Genomic DNA, 17971 nt, shown 5'->3' on the forward strand with positions numbered 1-17971 from the left:
TCTGGGAGGGTAGGGGCATTTGAACAGACATTTTGGGACCTGGGGTGCAGGAGAAGTTTGAGGTGGTAGACACAGCATCTTATCATTATAAAATGCAATATTTGGAGGAAATGGTTTGCTGCAGTTGACAAATGGTAAAGGTGGTTTAGAGAAGGAGGAGGCTTTCAAAGTTACAGGCATTGAGCTGAGGGCGTGTATATGGGGCTAAGAAGCAGACTGTCAGAAAGGGACCAAGGCATTCCAAGTGGGCAAGCTTGTTTTCAAAGATGTGGAGGGAGGAAAGGTGGAGGTGAGTGAGCAGGGCTTTGGAAAGGAAGCAGCTTCTGGGCCTCAGGTGCCTGGAGCCTGACAGAGAGCTTTCCGTAGCAGGCCAGGCACAGTCCCAGGCTGGAACTATGATGGAGGTTGGGGGGCAACTTCAGGTGGGTGGGACATAGGAAGTCTGGGGAGCAGAGGTTCTGGATATCTGTGGGTGGAAACCAGGGCTTTCTTCTTGTCACTGGAGCTTCCGTGATATAGTCCTGAAAGAAGTGGCTGGAGCATCAGCCCTTGGCTGGTGTGGAGAGTCAGCCAGGGCTCTCCTGGGCAAACACTGAGAGCAGCATGCTGTTTGGCACCCAGGATCCCAGGGTGAGCCTGCACAGAGCCCTCACCAGAAGTGGGTGATTATGAAGGACTGACTGAGAATCCGAGGATGCCAGTAGACAAAAGCTGCAGCGACCTCACTGTCTCACTGTAAGTGACAGTGTCTCGAGAACTCCTTCCATGTGACAGTTATAAACAATGTCTACCTCCTCCCTACGTCCCAATGACAGCTCAAGTACAATTCCACTCTAGGAGCCAATGGCCTCACTTTAAGAGCATGGGTGACCTCAAAGCGTCTACACTGGGAAATCTTCAACGTGGTGCAAAGAGCTTTTCTCTAAGTTGCCTCCCCTAGTCTCTGTACCCCAGCACCTCCTCAAACCCCGCAAGACCACACGCAGTTATGTCAGAACTGCACACAGATGGTTGGAATGAGCTGCTGGAGTCTCAAGCAAGGGTCCAGTGACCTCCCAACTCCACTGTCTTAAGGTTTTTATTGCTGTGCAGAAACACCGTGACCAAGGCAACTCTTATATAAAGGCAAGTATTTAATTGGGGCTGGCTTACAGTTTCAGAGGTTCAGTCCATTATCATCATGACAGGAAGCATGGTAGCACAAGGGCAGACATGGTGCTGGAGAAGGAGCTGAGAGATCTTTGTCTTGATCTGCAGGCAGCCAAAGAGGTCTGTGTTCCACAGGCAGCCAGGAAGAGGCTTATTCTACCCTGGGCAGACCTTGAGCATAGGAGGCCTCAAAGCCTGCCTACACTGTGATGCACTTCCTACAAGGCCACATCTATTCCAAAAAGGCCACACCTCCTTAGAGTGCCACTCCCGATGGCCAAGCATTGAAACACATGGATCTGTGAGGGCCAAACCTAGTCAAATCACCACACTCACAACTGTGAGAAAAGGCCAACAGCCAGCAAGCCTGCACCTGATGGACTCTCGCAAGTGCGCACAGCTGATCTGATTGCAATGGCTGCCGTTCTGCTTGGAGGATGGCTTTCTATACACATGGAATTCTGGTCCAGCTGCTGTGGATGGAGGAGCAGCAGAAAGTGCAGCTGTAAAATAAGTCACCTCTTCACAGAACAGCATCATAGCTGTCACAGCCACAAGCTACTAGAAAGGACGGTGGGGGAAAGGAATTTGAAATCTGCCACGGGAGGAACAGGGATGGGGGTGGGGGTGGGGGTGGGACTGCATAAAGTTCCCCATTTGCACTTTTTGATGACATTGGGCAAAGGCGAGGATTTTTTAAATGGAGGATGATAGGGTATGGTCTCTAGCCTGCTAATGAAGCAATGGGGATTGCCTCCTGGTGTTTATAGCCTCAGGAGAATGACAACTTGTGTAGCCTGGATCTCAATTCAAAAGGCACTTTGCTTTCTGTGTTCTGGGCATGGGATGGTTTGCATGAGAATGACCCCCATCGCTCACGATCTTGTGGTAGACTGCTTGGTCCCCACTTGGTGAAATTGTTTGGGATGGATTAGGGGGTGTGGCCTTGTTGGAAGAGATGTGTCACTAGGCTTCGAGGTCTCAGAAGCCCACACGAATCCCAGTTAGTTCTCCCTCTTCCTGGTAGTACTTGTCTCGAAACGTGGCTCTCATTACTTCGCTCCATGCCTCCCTGCCTGCTGCCATACTCCCTACCATGATGGTCATGAACTCAACCTCTGAAACTATAAGCAAGCCCCCATAAACGCTTTCTTTTTTAAGTTGCCTTAGCCGTTGTGTCTGTGCAGCCATAGAAAAGAAACTAAGACGAGGGTGAAGGATTTACTGTGGTCCTGGGTCTCTCCTGGGTTGTGGCCCAGAAGGCTCATGTGTTTATGAAGGTTGCTTGCTAGATGGTAACTTCTGGAAGTGACTGGATCCTCTGGGCTTTGATCCCATCTGTGGATTAACTCACCGGATTCACAGTGGATAGTAGTTATGGAAAGACATTGTGCAGACTGGGAGGTGGGACCTGGAAGGAGGAAGAAGGCCACTTTTGTCCCTGGTCCCCTCTCCACTCTTTATCTTTGCTCCACCATGGCATTTCAGCCTCAAGGCAGTTGCACAGAATCCGGGTGAACAGAACTTTGTAAAACCGAGCCACAAAGAAACCTTTCTTCCTGCAAACCGCTTCTCTCACAGTGAACACAATCCAGGAAAATAGTAACGTCCCCTCTCCCCAGCTGTGGTTGCATAATATAGAATTGGACTGGCACAGTCTTTAGGACGAGTGTCCTTTTACGAGGTAAAGCTAGGGCTGGCGAGGCTGTCTCACTGGGTAAATGTGCTTGCTTTCAAGCCCGAGTTTGATTTCCGGGAGAAGCAATGTGGTCAAAGGAGAGAGGCGGCTCCCACGGGTTGTCTGATCACACACATGATGTGGCACTTGTGTGTTCACATGCATGCCCCCCCCCCCAAAAAAATAATAAACCATTTAGAAGAGACAAGTTGGAAACAGTCACATCTGGGCTGGAGAGATGGCCCAGTGGGTCAGAGAGCACTTGCTGTGGAAACGTGAGGATGTAAGTTCTTATTCCAGGAGCTACATAAAAATCCATGTCCAGGAATTGGGGATTTAGCTCAGTGGTAGAGCGCTTGCCTAGGAAGCGCAAGACCCTGGGTTCGGTCCCCAGCTCCAAAAAAAAGAACCAAAAAAAAAAAAAAAATCCATGTCCAGTGCTGGGGGAAGGGGTGGGCGGGGCAGAGACAGGCTGGCTTAGCTCTAGTTTCAGTGAGAGATCTCGGTAGCAGAGTCTGGCCTCTGTGCAGGCTTATACCTGTACACAGGGGCTCACAGCCGCCCCGCCCCCACACTAAACAAACAAAACCCCAGTCCTATAATAACGGTTGCATAAAGTTCCCGGTTTGCACTTTTTGATGACAGTGGACGAAGGTGAGGTTTTGTTTTTTGTTTTTTTTTTTTTTTAATGGTTTCTAGCCTGCTAAGGAAGCAATGAGGTTTGCTTCCTGGTGTGTATAGCCTCAGGAGAATGGTATTTCTGGTTGTCCCGTTGTTTTTCAGGACACCTGTACCTTGTCACATGTATTCAAAGAAAACATTTCTTAAAGATGTTATAAGATTTCGGTAAAGCACATTTTGCTTATTTTTTAAGTTAAATCTTAGCTTTGGGATGAACTTTAGAAATCCATGTCTCACGCTAAGAGTTGGCTACTCGTCGAGATGAATGGACAAAGTCTTGCCGTTTAAGAATGAATCGTTTAGAAGGGCTTGGGCGCGTGCCTGTATTCCTGGTGCTTGAGGGACTAAGGCTGGAGGATCCAAAGCCACCCTGGGCTACATAGTGAGACTCCCTCAGGAAAGCAAGCAAAAGTAAGTGGAGAGGATATATTTGGGTGCTACTTAGATTACAAAAACAAAAACAAAACAAAAGAAAAAAAAACGAAAAACAACAACAACCATTCCCCCGCCCCCTTGACTGACTTCATTCGCTGAAAATCTCTTCTCTTCAAGGCCATAGAAGGAGGAGGTGGTGGTGACCATGAGGATAAAATTTATCGGGCACATATTTAGTGACATCTATTCTTCTGTGAATGAGCTACTGCTTACTTAATTGCCGTTGTAAACCTAAGCGCTCTTCCCGTTTCGGAAATGCGGACAGTGAGTCACGATGGCCTGCAGAGGCTCATGGAACTGGGTAGTGTCGCATCCTGCCCAGGATTTGAGTCAAGGCCACGGCCTCCAGCACTTGCCGTATCCCCACTGTCAGTGGTTCTGCTAATTACAGCAGTTTTCAGTCTCTGGTATTGGTCTGAAGTTGCCTTTGGGATACATTGAGAACTGATCGTGAGAAGAATGACCTCAGGCGGCCAGCACCGTCTCTTCCCCGTTACCTTCACACACACCCCTTCCACATCCCTGACCTGTACATCTGTGTAAAAATGTGCCTCCCGTGAGTGGAATTCAGCTCGTCTCCTGGCTATGGATCAGTGTCTAGGGGATCCCATGTCACCCTTCTCCTTCTGTGGAGCTCAGCTACGCTCCATAGGCTGAAAGGGGCATCTTAGAGGGTCTGTGGCTCTGTTCCCTTCTCCCCAGTATCCACACCTGCTTGGAAGCACAACGGGGCCCACCCAAAGACCTTAGAGCGTGGCAGGTTCTTCCCAGGTGTCACTCCTGGAAGTGTCCCCGTCTGTCCCCCTCCTAGGTCTTGCCCTCAGTTATAGAAGTACCGCTCATCGGCGTTGTGTCCACGGTACTGAGCATTAGCGGACACGCCTGAAATTCCATTTGCACCGTCCCTCCCAGACAGGCACCCCCATCACTGACTGGTTGGGATGCTGGGTGGCCCATTAGGGCCTGGAGTGGGGCCGGAAACCACATTACAGTTCCCTTCCACGTCATGGAGTTGTGTGAAGCTCCTAATGGGGCCAGGGACTGGTCTCCCTCTTTTGCCTATTTTCCTGTTAGAGAGCCGTGTAAAGTGCTCTCTAATAGCCAGTGACTCAGGGGGTTGGCATTCTCACAGTGGCCTGGAGGCAGCTTTCCTGCCCTGCTCTTAAAATAACCAGGTTTGCTGGGAGCCTCAAAGAGCTCGCTCCCAGTTTCTTAAAGTTGTACTACCCTGTCCCTTCCTCTGTGCTTTGAAGGGTCATAGGAAAGCACCCTAGTGGTTTAGTCTCCTACTTTGCCACATTAGTCTCAGAACTGTGTTGGCAGGGCAGGGCTCGGGGCTGTCACTTAAGGGCGTATGCTTCAGGAGCAGGAATTGAGAACCCAGGGGCCCACCGTCCATCCCAAGCTCTGTGTTGGGTGCTCGGGCTATGCAAGATGGCGTGTACCCCTGCCTTCTAGGATCCAGCCAGTGCCTGAGGCACCGATGAGGAATTCACAGAGGAAGGCACAAAAGGGGGGACTTGGGATGAAATTACTGAGAGGTTGAAGTTTGCTTTTATGTGTGTTCTCTAGAGGGTCTAGTGGTAGAATGTGCGTGTTCTGACTTTTGCATGTAATGTCACCATCCCTGTCTCATGGGGAAGCCTGGTGACTGGAGAGTGAGGGTCTGAGTTCAAGGTTCTGTCCTTGGGTGTTCTGTGGGCTTCTGACCAAGACACTGTCTTCACCCCGGCCTTGTGTCCTCAGACAAGGAGCTGGGCATGCCCGGTGCTCTGGGCCACACGAGTGAGTGAGTGGATACGGGAGGCGAAACTGTTGTGTTCTGTGCTGGGGATAAGGCAATAAAGCTGGATAAGGCTTTGGCTTGCCCCTGGAAGAGAGACAGAGCCATTTTCCTCTGAGGGGTAGAGAAAGGTACAGTTTTTCCCAGTCATTCGTTCCCCGGGCCCATGAGCAACGTTTTCTGATGACCTTAGCTCCCAAAGGTTCCCCTGTCCTGACTGGCAGCCTGAGTCTAAGTCCAGCCCTGTGGCATGTGAAGCTTGTAGGGTCTAAACTTGGCCTTATCCCCAGGCCCCGCTGTGGCTCTCAGCTGTAGAACATCGCTCGGCTGCACCACAAACCCCAGGGTATAGGCCTGAAGTCTATTTGCTCCAGAACATTCTCCAGGGCTTTTTTTTTTTTTTTTTTTTTTTTGATGATGGAAGCTGTTTGTGTTCCTGGAAGCTAAACTGCTTGGTCATGAGGGTGTGGGATTAATGGGTTGGTGTCCTGTTTCCTGGCCTTCGTCCTGAGTGGAAGGGCTTCAGCTCTGGCCTTGGCCTTCTTGTCTCTCCACACATGCGCATTTCAGTGGCGGCTTCGGTGGCCAGCCCGCCAGTGTGTGCCTGGGACGAATCCCTGTGCTCCCTTCTTTTTCTTCCAGCTGACAGAGGGCTCTCATTGCCACGTTTAACTCAGTGGACACGAGCCTTGCCGTAGTTCCCCCAAACTGCCAAGCCCAGTTGGGACCTGGGCTCCCCACTCTCTTTCCCTGCTAGCCCTGGGTCCTGACATCAGCAATTCCAAGTGGGCTGGGGTTCTCATCAGCCTTCGTCATACACGCCTTCTCTCTGGGAGCTGGGGTTAGCGACTTCACATGTTGCTCTAGCAACCATACAACCGTTACATCTGCAGTCTCTAGCAGGCCTGTAGGTCTTTGGAAGTGACCAGCTGATTGGCACCCCACTGCTCACCCTTCCCCCCAGCATGTTGCTGTCTTTGGGCCCACGCGCTCTTCCATGTCTGTCTGAAGTGGCAGATGCCAACGACAACTTAATGAAGACTACAGTTTTAGGAATTTAGCTAAGCCTAGCAGAGTACTTTCCACCCTGTGTTATTAAGGGAGGCCAGGGACGCCATCTATGTGGCAGGGTATGCCCGTGGGGGTGCTGGTCTACATGCTTGTCTTCATCTCTGAGAAGTTCACGTAGGTCTGCAAATATAGCTCCGTGGCAAAGAAGTCACCTGGCATATACGTGGCCCTAGGTTTGATCTTAAACATTATATATATATATATATATATATATATGTGTGTGTGTGTGTGTGTGTGTGTGTGTGTGTGTGTGTGTGTGTGTGTATGCAGCACCAGCTTCCATCCAGCCTTCTGTTTACAAATAGTGTCTGTTACAGCTCTGTGCTCTGTTCTCCATAGACACTCCTTCTGCCCAGGGCAGGAAAGGTTTTCTTTCTTCTTTTGGGGTATGGGGACTTCCTGGGAAGGCGTCACTCTCCAGTCCTTCTGAAGCCTGGCCCACACATTTTCCCCATTCCTCTGGTATCACTTGAGCATCTGTCATGTAGCAGATGCTGGGCTGGGCATCAGGGGTATGACAGTGTACCATCCTGGTACAGCCCCTACCCTACCACCTCTCCAGGCGCAGGTCCTGTGATGGTGTGGTCACTGACAGAAAGTCATGCAAGGCATTTGGTGAGAAGCACGGCCCCATCTCTTTCATACTATAATAAATTGTTTTTTTTTAAAACACAACTTTCACAGGGCCTTGTTGGAAGGAGAAAGCAATCCGGAGATATTGATCTGGACCGAGAACATTGAAAACGTGCCACGAGGTAAGTATGAGAGATTGTGTTTGCTAAAACGGCATTGCTAAAATGCTTTCTCTCTGAGCTGCCCACTCCACAGATAGAGGAGGGCACAACGTATCTAGAAGGAGAGGGTTTGGCCATGCCCCCGCCCCCATGCTAACAGAAAGCCCTTCTTTTAAGTACCAAGTAGATTTTAGTTGAATGGGAGGTAAGTTAAGTTGCAGTGTGAATCACAGTGGCCTCAGGAGTCCTTGATGGACTGATTTGCTCGTGGGGACAGCATTTTGAGGCGCCGTCTAGCTGAGGAGCCGCAGTTAACGCGGGGCCTTCTGAAGGACGGCAGATCTGCACTTGCTCATTACGGCCTTCGGAGGGACATAGTTTCTTTTTCCAGACTAAACAGTTATGGCTGTAACTAACAGACAAAATTAGCACTTTGGACAAGATGCAGTCAGTGCTCTGGGACAGCGGAGTGGTAAGTCAGGACGGCGTAGCCAGGTACCGGATCTTAGTCTGGGCTCACAGCTTCAGATCAGGTTTTTCCTTCCTACAGCCATAGACCTGACCCCAAAGAGTTTACTGTGCTCATTGGGAAGACCTTAAAAAACCTATAGGGGGTTGGGGATTTAGCTCAGTGGTAGAGCGCTTGCCTAGGATGCGCAAGGCCCTGGGTTTGGTCCCCAGCTCCAAAAAAAAGAACCAAAAAAAAAAAAAAAAACCTATAGGATAACTTTTAAAATGAATATATAAACCTGTCAAATCTTTTTTTATTCAAATATTTTATTTTTATGAGAATTTCATACATGAGTACTGTAATGACATCATTTTTATTTCTCTCTCTCACCTCTCCAACACCTCCTGCACGTTCCCCTAAATTCATGACCTTTTTAAAAAAATTATTACTCTTGGATTACGAAATGAAACCTGAGTCCACATAGCATTGCTCATAAGTATTTGTGATTAGGGCTTTTTCAGATTGGATAACCTTAGCCTTGAGGAAAAATAATGACCCCTCTTTCAGTAGTGATTTTTTTTTTTTGGTAGCTTTTCATCTAAGGTTTAGGCCTTATAAAATTTCTTCTCATCAAACCTGCTGAATCTTAAAAGAGATTCTGGCTAAGCAATACCAGCCTCCAAGGCATATGGTATGTTCAGCATGAAGTCTTCCTTGGCGTCTGGAGGAGACTTTCTCCAGGACATCTACTCATACCCGTGTCTGCAGATGCTCAAGTGCCTCGTCTAAAATATCACAGGATTCGCACATCCTTGCACAGACTCCAAATCCTCTCTAGATTACCTACAGTATGTAGAACAAGGTGCGCCATGCACATTTCTGTCACCCTGTATTACTTAGAGGAGGACGACCAGAAGAGCCTGTGTGTGCTCGGTACAGATATGATATTTGAGATAGTTTTGACCTTCAGTTGACCGAGTGTGTGGACATAAACCTTCGAACTCAGCACCTACAAGCCCACTGTGTACCTTCCTCAGCGTGAGCGATGGATGTGCATCTTCATGCTCCTGCTGGTCACCTCTCAGACTAGGCAGGACCCTGGGTTCAGCCTCAGAACTTTGGTTCTATCATCTACGACTGGAAGGGTTTTGTCCTTAGGTAGCCTCTAGCAAGTTTGTACCTTCACATAAAGAGTAAACCTGAAAAAAGAAGAAAGATTTGTGCAAGTGGGGGTTGACTGGCCTACCTGACATCCGTTAGCCTCTGACATCTAGAAAACAAGAGTTGTTCACCCGCCTGGGAGACCAAACTCCTGGCAGAAGCAGCCTTTTAAGTGTGAGACTTGCTGATGCTTTATTAGCCATGGGTTTAGTCAGGAAGAAGGCAGGCAGGTATCTCTGTTGGCTTGAGTCATTCATCCGCTGCTCTTCAAGCTTCCTAAACAACATACGTACTTCACATCTGTAAACTAAATTTATCTTAACGCACAGGTATTAGGCCAAAGAAAGATGCTGTGGGATAAAGGTGACTGGCTTGTAAAGCAGCCTTTATGGGGCTGAGTAGTTCTGTTTCCTGCATGGTATAGATGCCCATTAACTATTTAAGGAATAAACCTGAAGATGGTCTCCAAGGAAACCGATCAATATTAGAGCTCTGAAGTCACCTTTTCCAATGTGCCTGGAAATAATGCTGGCTGCTTCCTATGACCTAAAAGCTGGTCTGTGATCTTCCACATTTCTTACTGACCTTGGGATTTGTCCTCTGGGATTTCAAAGTTAGGATGAGCATATTAACCTGAAAATGAAATCTTTGTTAAAAACAAAAAAGTTCCAGCCTTGATCTTCTTCCCTGTATCTCGGGGACCTGTCTCCGTGAGACCCCTGGCTTCCATTGCTGTGAGGGAGGAGTGGAGAGCCGCTCAGCCAGATGGGGTGTGGTGGACACTACTGGATAGTGCTTCGGTCAGGTTCTAACTCAGTTGCCATTCCAAAGAGCTTGTTACCCTGGTGGGGTTCCTGCACCTGAAGGGTGGCGCTCTCTGAGGGCCATCCTGAGGAAAACCAGAAGGCCTAAGGCTGCCTCGTGACTCTAGGTGGATGCCATTAAGACAGGGGGAGCTCTGACAGCTGGCTTGTTTGTGAAACCATGAATTGGCAAGTATAAACATACAAGGACATGTAGAAAATCTAAAGACTTCAGTAGCTTCGACTCAGCACAGGGACTGATAGACCAAGTCCTTAAGATGGAGAGGCGCGCTGTTTGACATCCGGTACTTAGACACTTGGGCTCTTCTCTGGTGAAATAAGCAAACCCCTCTCAACAAAGTCGAAAACCAGAGATTCTGAAACATCATAATATTGTGAACAGTTCACCAGGAAACCCATGCCTGACCCACTGGCAGGCACTGCACCCTTTATATTCAGACCCCGACAGCTCCCGGAAGGGAGGGGGGGCCTCTGAGGCCAGCAGCTTGAGAAGAGTGCTAGGCTAAGGTGTTTGCGGGGCGATATTTCACCGTGCAGGAGCTCTGAAACAACCAAAAGATAATGTGGAGGATAACAGCATTCTCTTGAAACGATCCTTCCTGTAATAACAGTATATTTTATAATAATGTGGGATTTGACCTACGGCAGTGCTTTTATGATGGGAAAAAACGATGGCTGTCATCTAAATGAATGGTTTGTTCCCTTTCCACAGAGTCCAGAAACATATCCTATCGCTATACCGACTCAGTATTACAGAGGAAAAATGAGAAGAATCTCTTTCCACGGCGAAAAACACCTTGGGCAGCTGTAAATCACAGCTCGACTTTGTATTCCAACGGGCCAGGGCACCTTGACTCACAGACAACCACAGCTGTTGGAAATGCTGCCCGAAGGGGCTTCCTGACCTCCTGCTATTCTTCCTCAGCTACAACCTCACAGCAGAAGCCCCTGGAGAAAACCGTCAGCAGTCAAGCCAGTTTAAGACCAGTCACACCAACCCATGGCTTTCTAAGAAACACTGACGCTCAAGTGAAAACATTCCCCCATGGACCCAAAGCTGAAGGCATGGGGGACACCCTCACACGGCGGGCCACAGAGTCCATTATTACCAGAGAGTCATACAGAGGTCACCGGGGCAACGTGGCGGCAGGTGCTGTGAACAGCACTCAGTCAAATGAGAGGACTGTCATTCTGGGAAAGAAATTAGAAACGCAGGCCACTAAGGAGCAAGAGAGGGACAAGTCAGGGGTGGTCAAATTAAAGCCAGAGGAGAAAATGTTTGATTCTAAAGAGAAGGCTTCGGAGGAAAGAAACTTGAGGTGGGAGGAGCTGACCAAGTTAGATAGAGATGCAAGAAAGAGGGAAAGCCAGCATTTAAGGGACAAGGCCAAAGGGAAGGAAACACTGACGGGGAGAGGTATAAAAGAAAGAGAAGTGCCCATCAGTCTAGAAGTATCTCGGGGCAGCAAATCAGAGGTGTCCACAATACACTTGCAGTCACCTGGAAGGAAGGATTCTGCCAACAGTAGGGAAAGAGAGGCAAAGACCAAAGAGACAAAGTTCCAATTGGACGGCAAGGACACTGCTGGCTCTCTGCGGAGTGACTCTACGACAGAGACCATAGCAGAAAACATCGTCACCACCATTCTTAAGCAGTTTACCCAGTCTCCAGGTGCTGAAGAGAATGTCAGTTCTTTGCCAGACACAAAGGTCACCTACCTGGACCGGAAAGAGTTTCCTGGTGACAGGAAAACCAAGACGGAAATCGTCGTGGAGTCGAAGCTGACAGAAGACGTCGATGTTTCTGATGAAGCTGGCCTGGACTACCTTCTAAGCAAGGATGTCAAGGAAGTAGGACTGAAAGGGAAGTCAACAGAGACAGTGATTGGAGAGATGATCAACCTCGGTCTGAAAGGAAGGGAGGGGAGAGCCAAAGTCGTAAATGTGGAGATTGTGGAAGAGCCCATGAGCTACGTAGGTGGTGGGAAAGTAGAGTTTTCTACCCCCTTCCGGGTGGAAGAAGTCGATGATGTGTCTCCCAGCCCCAAGGGGTTCGTTGAGGAAGAGGAGGGCGAAGGAGAAACCCACATGGCATTCTCAATGCATCAACGTCAGAGGACCAACCAGCCCCAGGTGAACGTCCCTCATGTGGAAGAAGTGACGGAGGCGGGTGACTCGGAGGGGGAGCAGAGTTATTTCGTGTCTACCCCAGATGAGTACCCTGGGGGACATGACAGAGAAGATGATGGCTCTGTGTATGGGCAGATCCACATTGAGGAAGAAGTCCACCATCCGGTACGGAGGAAACGTTGCCTGAGCGCATGAAGGAAGAGTTGTCTGCCCTGACCAGACAGAGTCAAGGAGAGCCAGGGGGTGTCTCGGTGGATGTAAAGAAAGTCCAGAGCTCTGCTGGCGGTTCTGTGACCTTAATGGCTGAGGTCAACCTCTCGCAGACTGTAGATGCTGATCAGTTAGACCTGGAGGAGTTGAGCAGGGACGAAGCTGGGGAAATAGAGAAGGCTGTGGAGTCAGTGGTAAGAGAGAGCTTGACCAAGCGCTCCAGCCCAATGCCTAGAAGCCCAGACAGGGGAGATGGAGAGGAGGCGCCTGCCGGTGGCTTTCTCTTCAAGCGCTGGGCCACCAGGGAGCTGTATAGCCCGTCTGGTGAGAAGGATGATACTGACCGGGTCTTTCACAGCTCGGATCAGCGTGTTACCCAGGGCCCAGTGTCAGCCACCGTGGAAGTGACCAGCCCAATGGGTTTTGTGCAGTCTCATGTGCTGGAGGATGTAAGCCAGTCTGTAAGGCACGTTAAACTAGGCCCCACTGAGATGTGGAGGACCGAACAGGTGTCCTACGGAGGACCCACCGCACCGGTGGTGGAGGTAAGTGAAGACTTCAGCGAGGCAGTCAGCTCTGAGGGAGCCAGCCGCTCCGTGAGGCACGTTACACTGGGTCCCCGTCAAAACCGAGTGTCCACAGAAGTCATTTTCCGAGGCTCTGTGCCTACCCGGCAGGAGACGGGAGACACAGGAGAGCCTGACCCTGCAGCACTGTCTGTGGAAGCTGACGTCTCAGGGAGTGGCAGGATGCCCGGCTCTCAGCAGGCTCACAATGAAAAGGAAACTCCTTTTCCGGGTCCTATTTCTGGGGCAGCCCAGGTTGGTAGTAACTTTTCAACTGAAGGGTCAGTGGGTACCCAGACTTTTGTTAGGCATCTCCAGTTAGGCCCCAAAGAAGGGTTCAGAGAAGAAATCCAGTTCATAGCTCCCATCCCAGACAGGGCAGAATGGGGAGAAGAGGATTCTGAGCTCACCAGAGTGTCTCTAGGGAGGAGTACCTCCATCCAGCACATTGACATCGTGCCTCAGAGGTACCAGGCTTCCAAGCAGGTGGCCCCACAGACATTGGGATTTAGGGACTCAGAAGGCGTGGTCCTGGTGGAGAGGTCAGCAGGTATGACCCAGGCCACTCACAATTTCACCTCAGATAGAGAAATCCTCAAGAAGGAAGAGAACGCATTCCAGAGGGTCATTTCTGGGTCCCCTCCAGACAGTGTGGGCAACACAGGAGCAGAGGTGACAGAAAACATCAGCAGATCCTTCAGGCACATTCAAATAGGTCCTACAGAGGAGGACCCCTCTGAATACATTGTCACCAGTGGAACCTTGTCTAAAACATTTGTTCTTGACGGTTCCGTGGCGTCCCCGGGGCCGGGTGGGGGAGCAGACGGCAGTAGCACACCATGTCACATTGCACTGGGGCCCAAAGAAACTTCATTTACCTTTCAGATGGGTGTAAGTGACACAAGAGCCATCCGCAGCTGGACCCGAGACACGGGGTCCGAAGTGGAAGCTCACAGTGTGTCTCACCACGGTGGCTGGAGAGCTGCTCACAGTAGGGATGAGCAATCAGCCAGCACCAGCTCTCAGGCCTCCGCTGGGGATGCACACCAGGCCGGTGGAGAGAAAGGCACGGAGCAGGCTGGATTTGACAAGACGGTGCAGCTGCAAAGGATGGTAGACCAAAGGTCGGTGGCTTCCGATGAGAAGAAAGTGGCCCTTCTCTATCTAGACAATGAGGAGGAAGAGGAGGGCGAGGGATGGTTTTGATAACCAGAAACTGTCTTGTCCTGAATGGCGCTCTGGAGACACATCAATGTACAAAGCCTTCAAAATACCAACGCACAAGCCCCTTCACTAAGTGTTATGGGGGGTGTGGGAAGGCTGGGTATCAATCCTTTGTTTAGGAAGCCCTGGGCCGAGCAGTTTGCTTCAGAACTCGTTGTAAGGTTGGAGATTTTACATTTGAGTTTCACAGAACTCCCTTAGGCTCCTTTTTATCTTTTCTAGTCTTAAGAAGTTCCTTCCTCTAAACTTTTCTCTCCACGCGTGGAGACAGTTTATACGAGTTTTGCACCAGGTCACAGGCGTGGCTCGTATCTGTTCTACTGTCTATCCTATAGGCAAGACACTTTAACATTTAACCAGGTTAAAATAATATATTCAAGGTAGGTTTTGTTGCATGTGCTAATATCAAACAGGAAGCTAACACTGGAAAGGAGCATAGGTGGGCTTTTCTCTCTCCAAAGTCTTTTTTAAAAAAAAGAAATTATAGAAAGTAAGCAAGACTGTATGGGAAAAAAAATCTACTAGATGATTTAAGAAAAAGTTACTTATCAGAGATTTAAAGTTATGTTCAAATGGAATGAATTGCTTTCTATGTACAGGATTGAAAAAAAGAGAGGGCTTAGAGTTATTTATGGAAAGACAGCTGTGGTCTGTTGTTGGTGCCTCAGATTCATGTATCTGTCCTGATTGCTCAGATTTGCTGTCTCTGGCCACAGGCATTGGCAGCCAAGAATGAGAATTGCTCACAGTATCCTTTCAAATCTTTACTAGGCTGGGAGGTAGCAGATACATTGTGTCCTGATCTAAGCTGGAGCACTGGTTCTCAACCTGTGGGTCACGGCGACCCTTTCAAGGCATCGGCTAAGACCATCGGAAAACACCGATGTTTACACTATGATTCGTAACAGTGGAGAAATTAGTTATGAAGTGGCAAGGATGTGATTTTACGATTGGGGGTCACCACGACTTGAGAAACTATATTAAAGGGCCGCAACCTTTGGAGGGTTAAGGACCACTGCTCTAGAAGAATGAGTCAGTGCTCCTAACAACAGAACCATTTCTCTAACCCATACAGATTGCCTTGGTAGGATTTTCTGAGCTCCTAGAATTAAGGACAAAAGTGGCAAGAGCTGTATACGAACCTCACAAACACTTTTGCACTTTGGATAGAAATCATGATGGTGGCGGCATTTAAGTCGAATGTAGGTAGTGTTTAGGGGAGGGAACCAGGTGCTTCCAATGTAACCAGCATCTGGGCCCCCAGGGCAGACTGACTGATGATAAAGGCCCCACTCTTGTGGGCCACACATCATGGACCGGAAGCTGTGCGCCACTGAATTTAATGGGTGTGTTCATTTGGAATGGTTCTTTTACACATGGACATTGTTTTTAAAGCTCCCATCTCTGAAGGTTTGGCATCACATAAAAAAGCAAAAAGGCCTCTACAGTGCAGCGGTCTGTGAGTGCAGAATAGTAGCTTCCATGGGTCCGAGCTGTGCTTTTGAACCCAGGCCACAGACCTGCCTGTGGGGCTCTGAGGAAGAAGGATCCGAGGTGGTGTCATCTTCAGGTAGGGGAGGAGCACGGTACAGGAGGGCCTCCCTCCCCATGTGTCCCACAGGGCGCATTCCCCCCTCCGGTTCCAGCAGGTGGGTGAAAGAGAGTGAGATGTTCTTCCTTGCTAAGGGAAGGAGAAATGCAGAATGGTTTAAGGTATTTCCAAAGCCTTGCATCGGGGTACAGGAAGAAAGCAGGTTTGAACAGAAAGCCCATGTTACCCACCTGCCAGCTGAACTCACGGGTGTCAGACTAAGACAGGAGTTACTGCTGCGGCTTGTCCTCTCTGACACTGTCGGAGATGCCCTGATTTACTCTTACCATAGTCAGAAGACCTGAGTGATTCGTTAGAGTGCGGCTGAGGTGGTACAGCCTGGGTATAACAATGCAAGACACAGTTACAATGTCGAGTTTATTATGAGTCTAAGTGGGCTTAGCTGGACGCCCTTGTCCTGGTTCCTGAACTTGTCCATGCATGGTGTTGTGAGCAGCTTATAAATATCTGGGCACTTCTGCTCACTTTGAAGAATAAGTGTCTTGGAGTGAAATATTAATTGTCATCTCTAAGTTGGAATCACCATCAAGGCAATCCCAGGAAGGAGGAGTCCTCAGCTGTCATTGGTTACTATGTCTCTAGGTCACTAAGGGCAGGGCTTTTACCTTTGACATTGTAGCAGCTCCCTGAGGTTTTTGGAATCAGTCACTCTGGAGTCAAATCGACACTGTGGTAGGGCAGGGAGGGTGGGGGCGCACCCAGTCTCTCCCAGTTTGTTATTGAGACTACAAGATACTGAATGTTTCTTAGCCTTCCACTGGTTGTTTTGATAGTTTGCTTTGAAGTGTTTATTTAGAATTATCTAAGAAGCTTATTTTTGCTAACCTCCTGTTCCCTACAAAGTGAACTGTCACAAGAATATGTAGAAATAAAGATCTGAGGGGAAAAAAAGACTGTATTGGTTTTTTATTTATTTATTTTATGTATGTGACTACACTGTCGCTGTCTTCAGACACACCAGAAGAGGGCATCAGATCCCATTTCAGATGGTTGTGAGCCACCATGTGATTGCTAGGAATTGAACTCAGGACCTCTGGAAGAGCAGCCAGTGCTCTTAACCCCTGAGCCATCTCTCCAGCCCTATTGTATTTTTCTTAAAGAGAATGTTTTCTGGCCAGTTTCTGTGTGGTTCCTTCTGACACTAATGAAAGCAAGCCTGGGTTTCTGTCCACATTTGATGGTAGCCAGGAGTTACTGGATGGGTCACAAACATTCCCTAATTCCTTCTGAGATCAGATCTAGGAAGCATGCACTAACTAGCTTGTATCTAAGAAGATAACAGTTGGTGGTAAATGTCCCCACAGCCTAGAAGACATTGTCAGCAGGATGAGATGGCCATCCATTCAGGCCAGGATGGAGGAGGGTGCCAAGGTACAATTATTCAGTGCTGAAAACAGCATCTTCTTGGGCTGGAACCTGGACAACTGTTACTCTAAAGCACAATTATACATAACACACACACACACGCATGATAGATATAGAGGAATGTTTGAAACAAGGAGTGGGTAACTGTCACCTGTCTGTAATCTGGCCTTTTATCAACAAGAATAAAAACATGAATAGTTGTATTTCTTCTCACTTGTGGGAGTTAATGGCACCGGTGGAAGATATTAATGACACTTATTACATTGGTTACTTTTCTGTGGCTGTGATAAAACAATGACCAGAAGCGACCCAGGAGGAAAAGGTCATAATGCATCACCAAGGGAAGTCAAAGCAGGAACTGAAGCAGGGCAGGAACCTGGAGACAGGAGCTGAAGCTGAGATCTGTGGAGGAGGACTGCTAACCAGCTTGCTCTCTGGCTCCTGTTCAGCCACCTTCCTCATGTTCAATACCTTCCAGGACATTCCTTATAGCTACCTGGGGTGGCACCACCCACATTAATTATTAATCAAGGAAATCCCCCTAGAGACGTTTGCGCAGATCAACTGACAGAGGCATCTTCTCAGCTGAGAGTCCTTCCTCCAGATGATCCTCCCTGTGCTGAGTTGACAAAAACAGAACAAAGCCCAAACCTCCGCTCTGTATGCTGGTCGACTCACCCTTCTTGGGGCAGGAGCTAACATTTAAAGAGGAGTTTGTTTTCCGTGATTCTAAGCCGTTTTCCCAGAAGCTCGTGTGTCTTCGAGTGTGCTGCTGGGTGGCTTTGGCAGCAAAGTTTTATTTCTGGGGTCTGGAGGTCGGAGAAGACAAGCCAAGGATGCTCTAGATTCGATTCCGGTAGGCAGGCACCTTACTGCTGTCTTCAGGGGGTAGAGAGA

General features: G+C 48.9%; 1 protein-coding gene across 1 annotated transcript in view; it reads left to right on the forward strand.

The window, feature by feature from the left end:
* The window catches only part of Synm (synemin), a 29255-nt gene extending 12655 nt beyond the window's left edge, over nucleotides 1-16600 (forward strand). The window contains 3 exon segments of the mRNA XM_032893422.1: nucleotides 7482-7552; nucleotides 10680-12265; nucleotides 12268-16600. Coding sequence (XP_032749313.1) covers nucleotides 7482-7552; nucleotides 10680-12265; nucleotides 12268-14079 — 3469 coding nt within the window. The 3' untranslated portion in view covers nucleotides 14080-16600.
* Nucleotides 16601-17971: the final 1371 nt, after the last annotated feature.

Source organism: Rattus rattus, chromosome 2 (assembly GCF_011064425.1).
Source record: "Rattus rattus isolate New Zealand chromosome 2, Rrattus_CSIRO_v1, whole genome shotgun sequence".
Classification (NCBI taxonomy): Eukaryota; Metazoa; Chordata; class Mammalia; order Rodentia; family Muridae; genus Rattus; species Rattus rattus.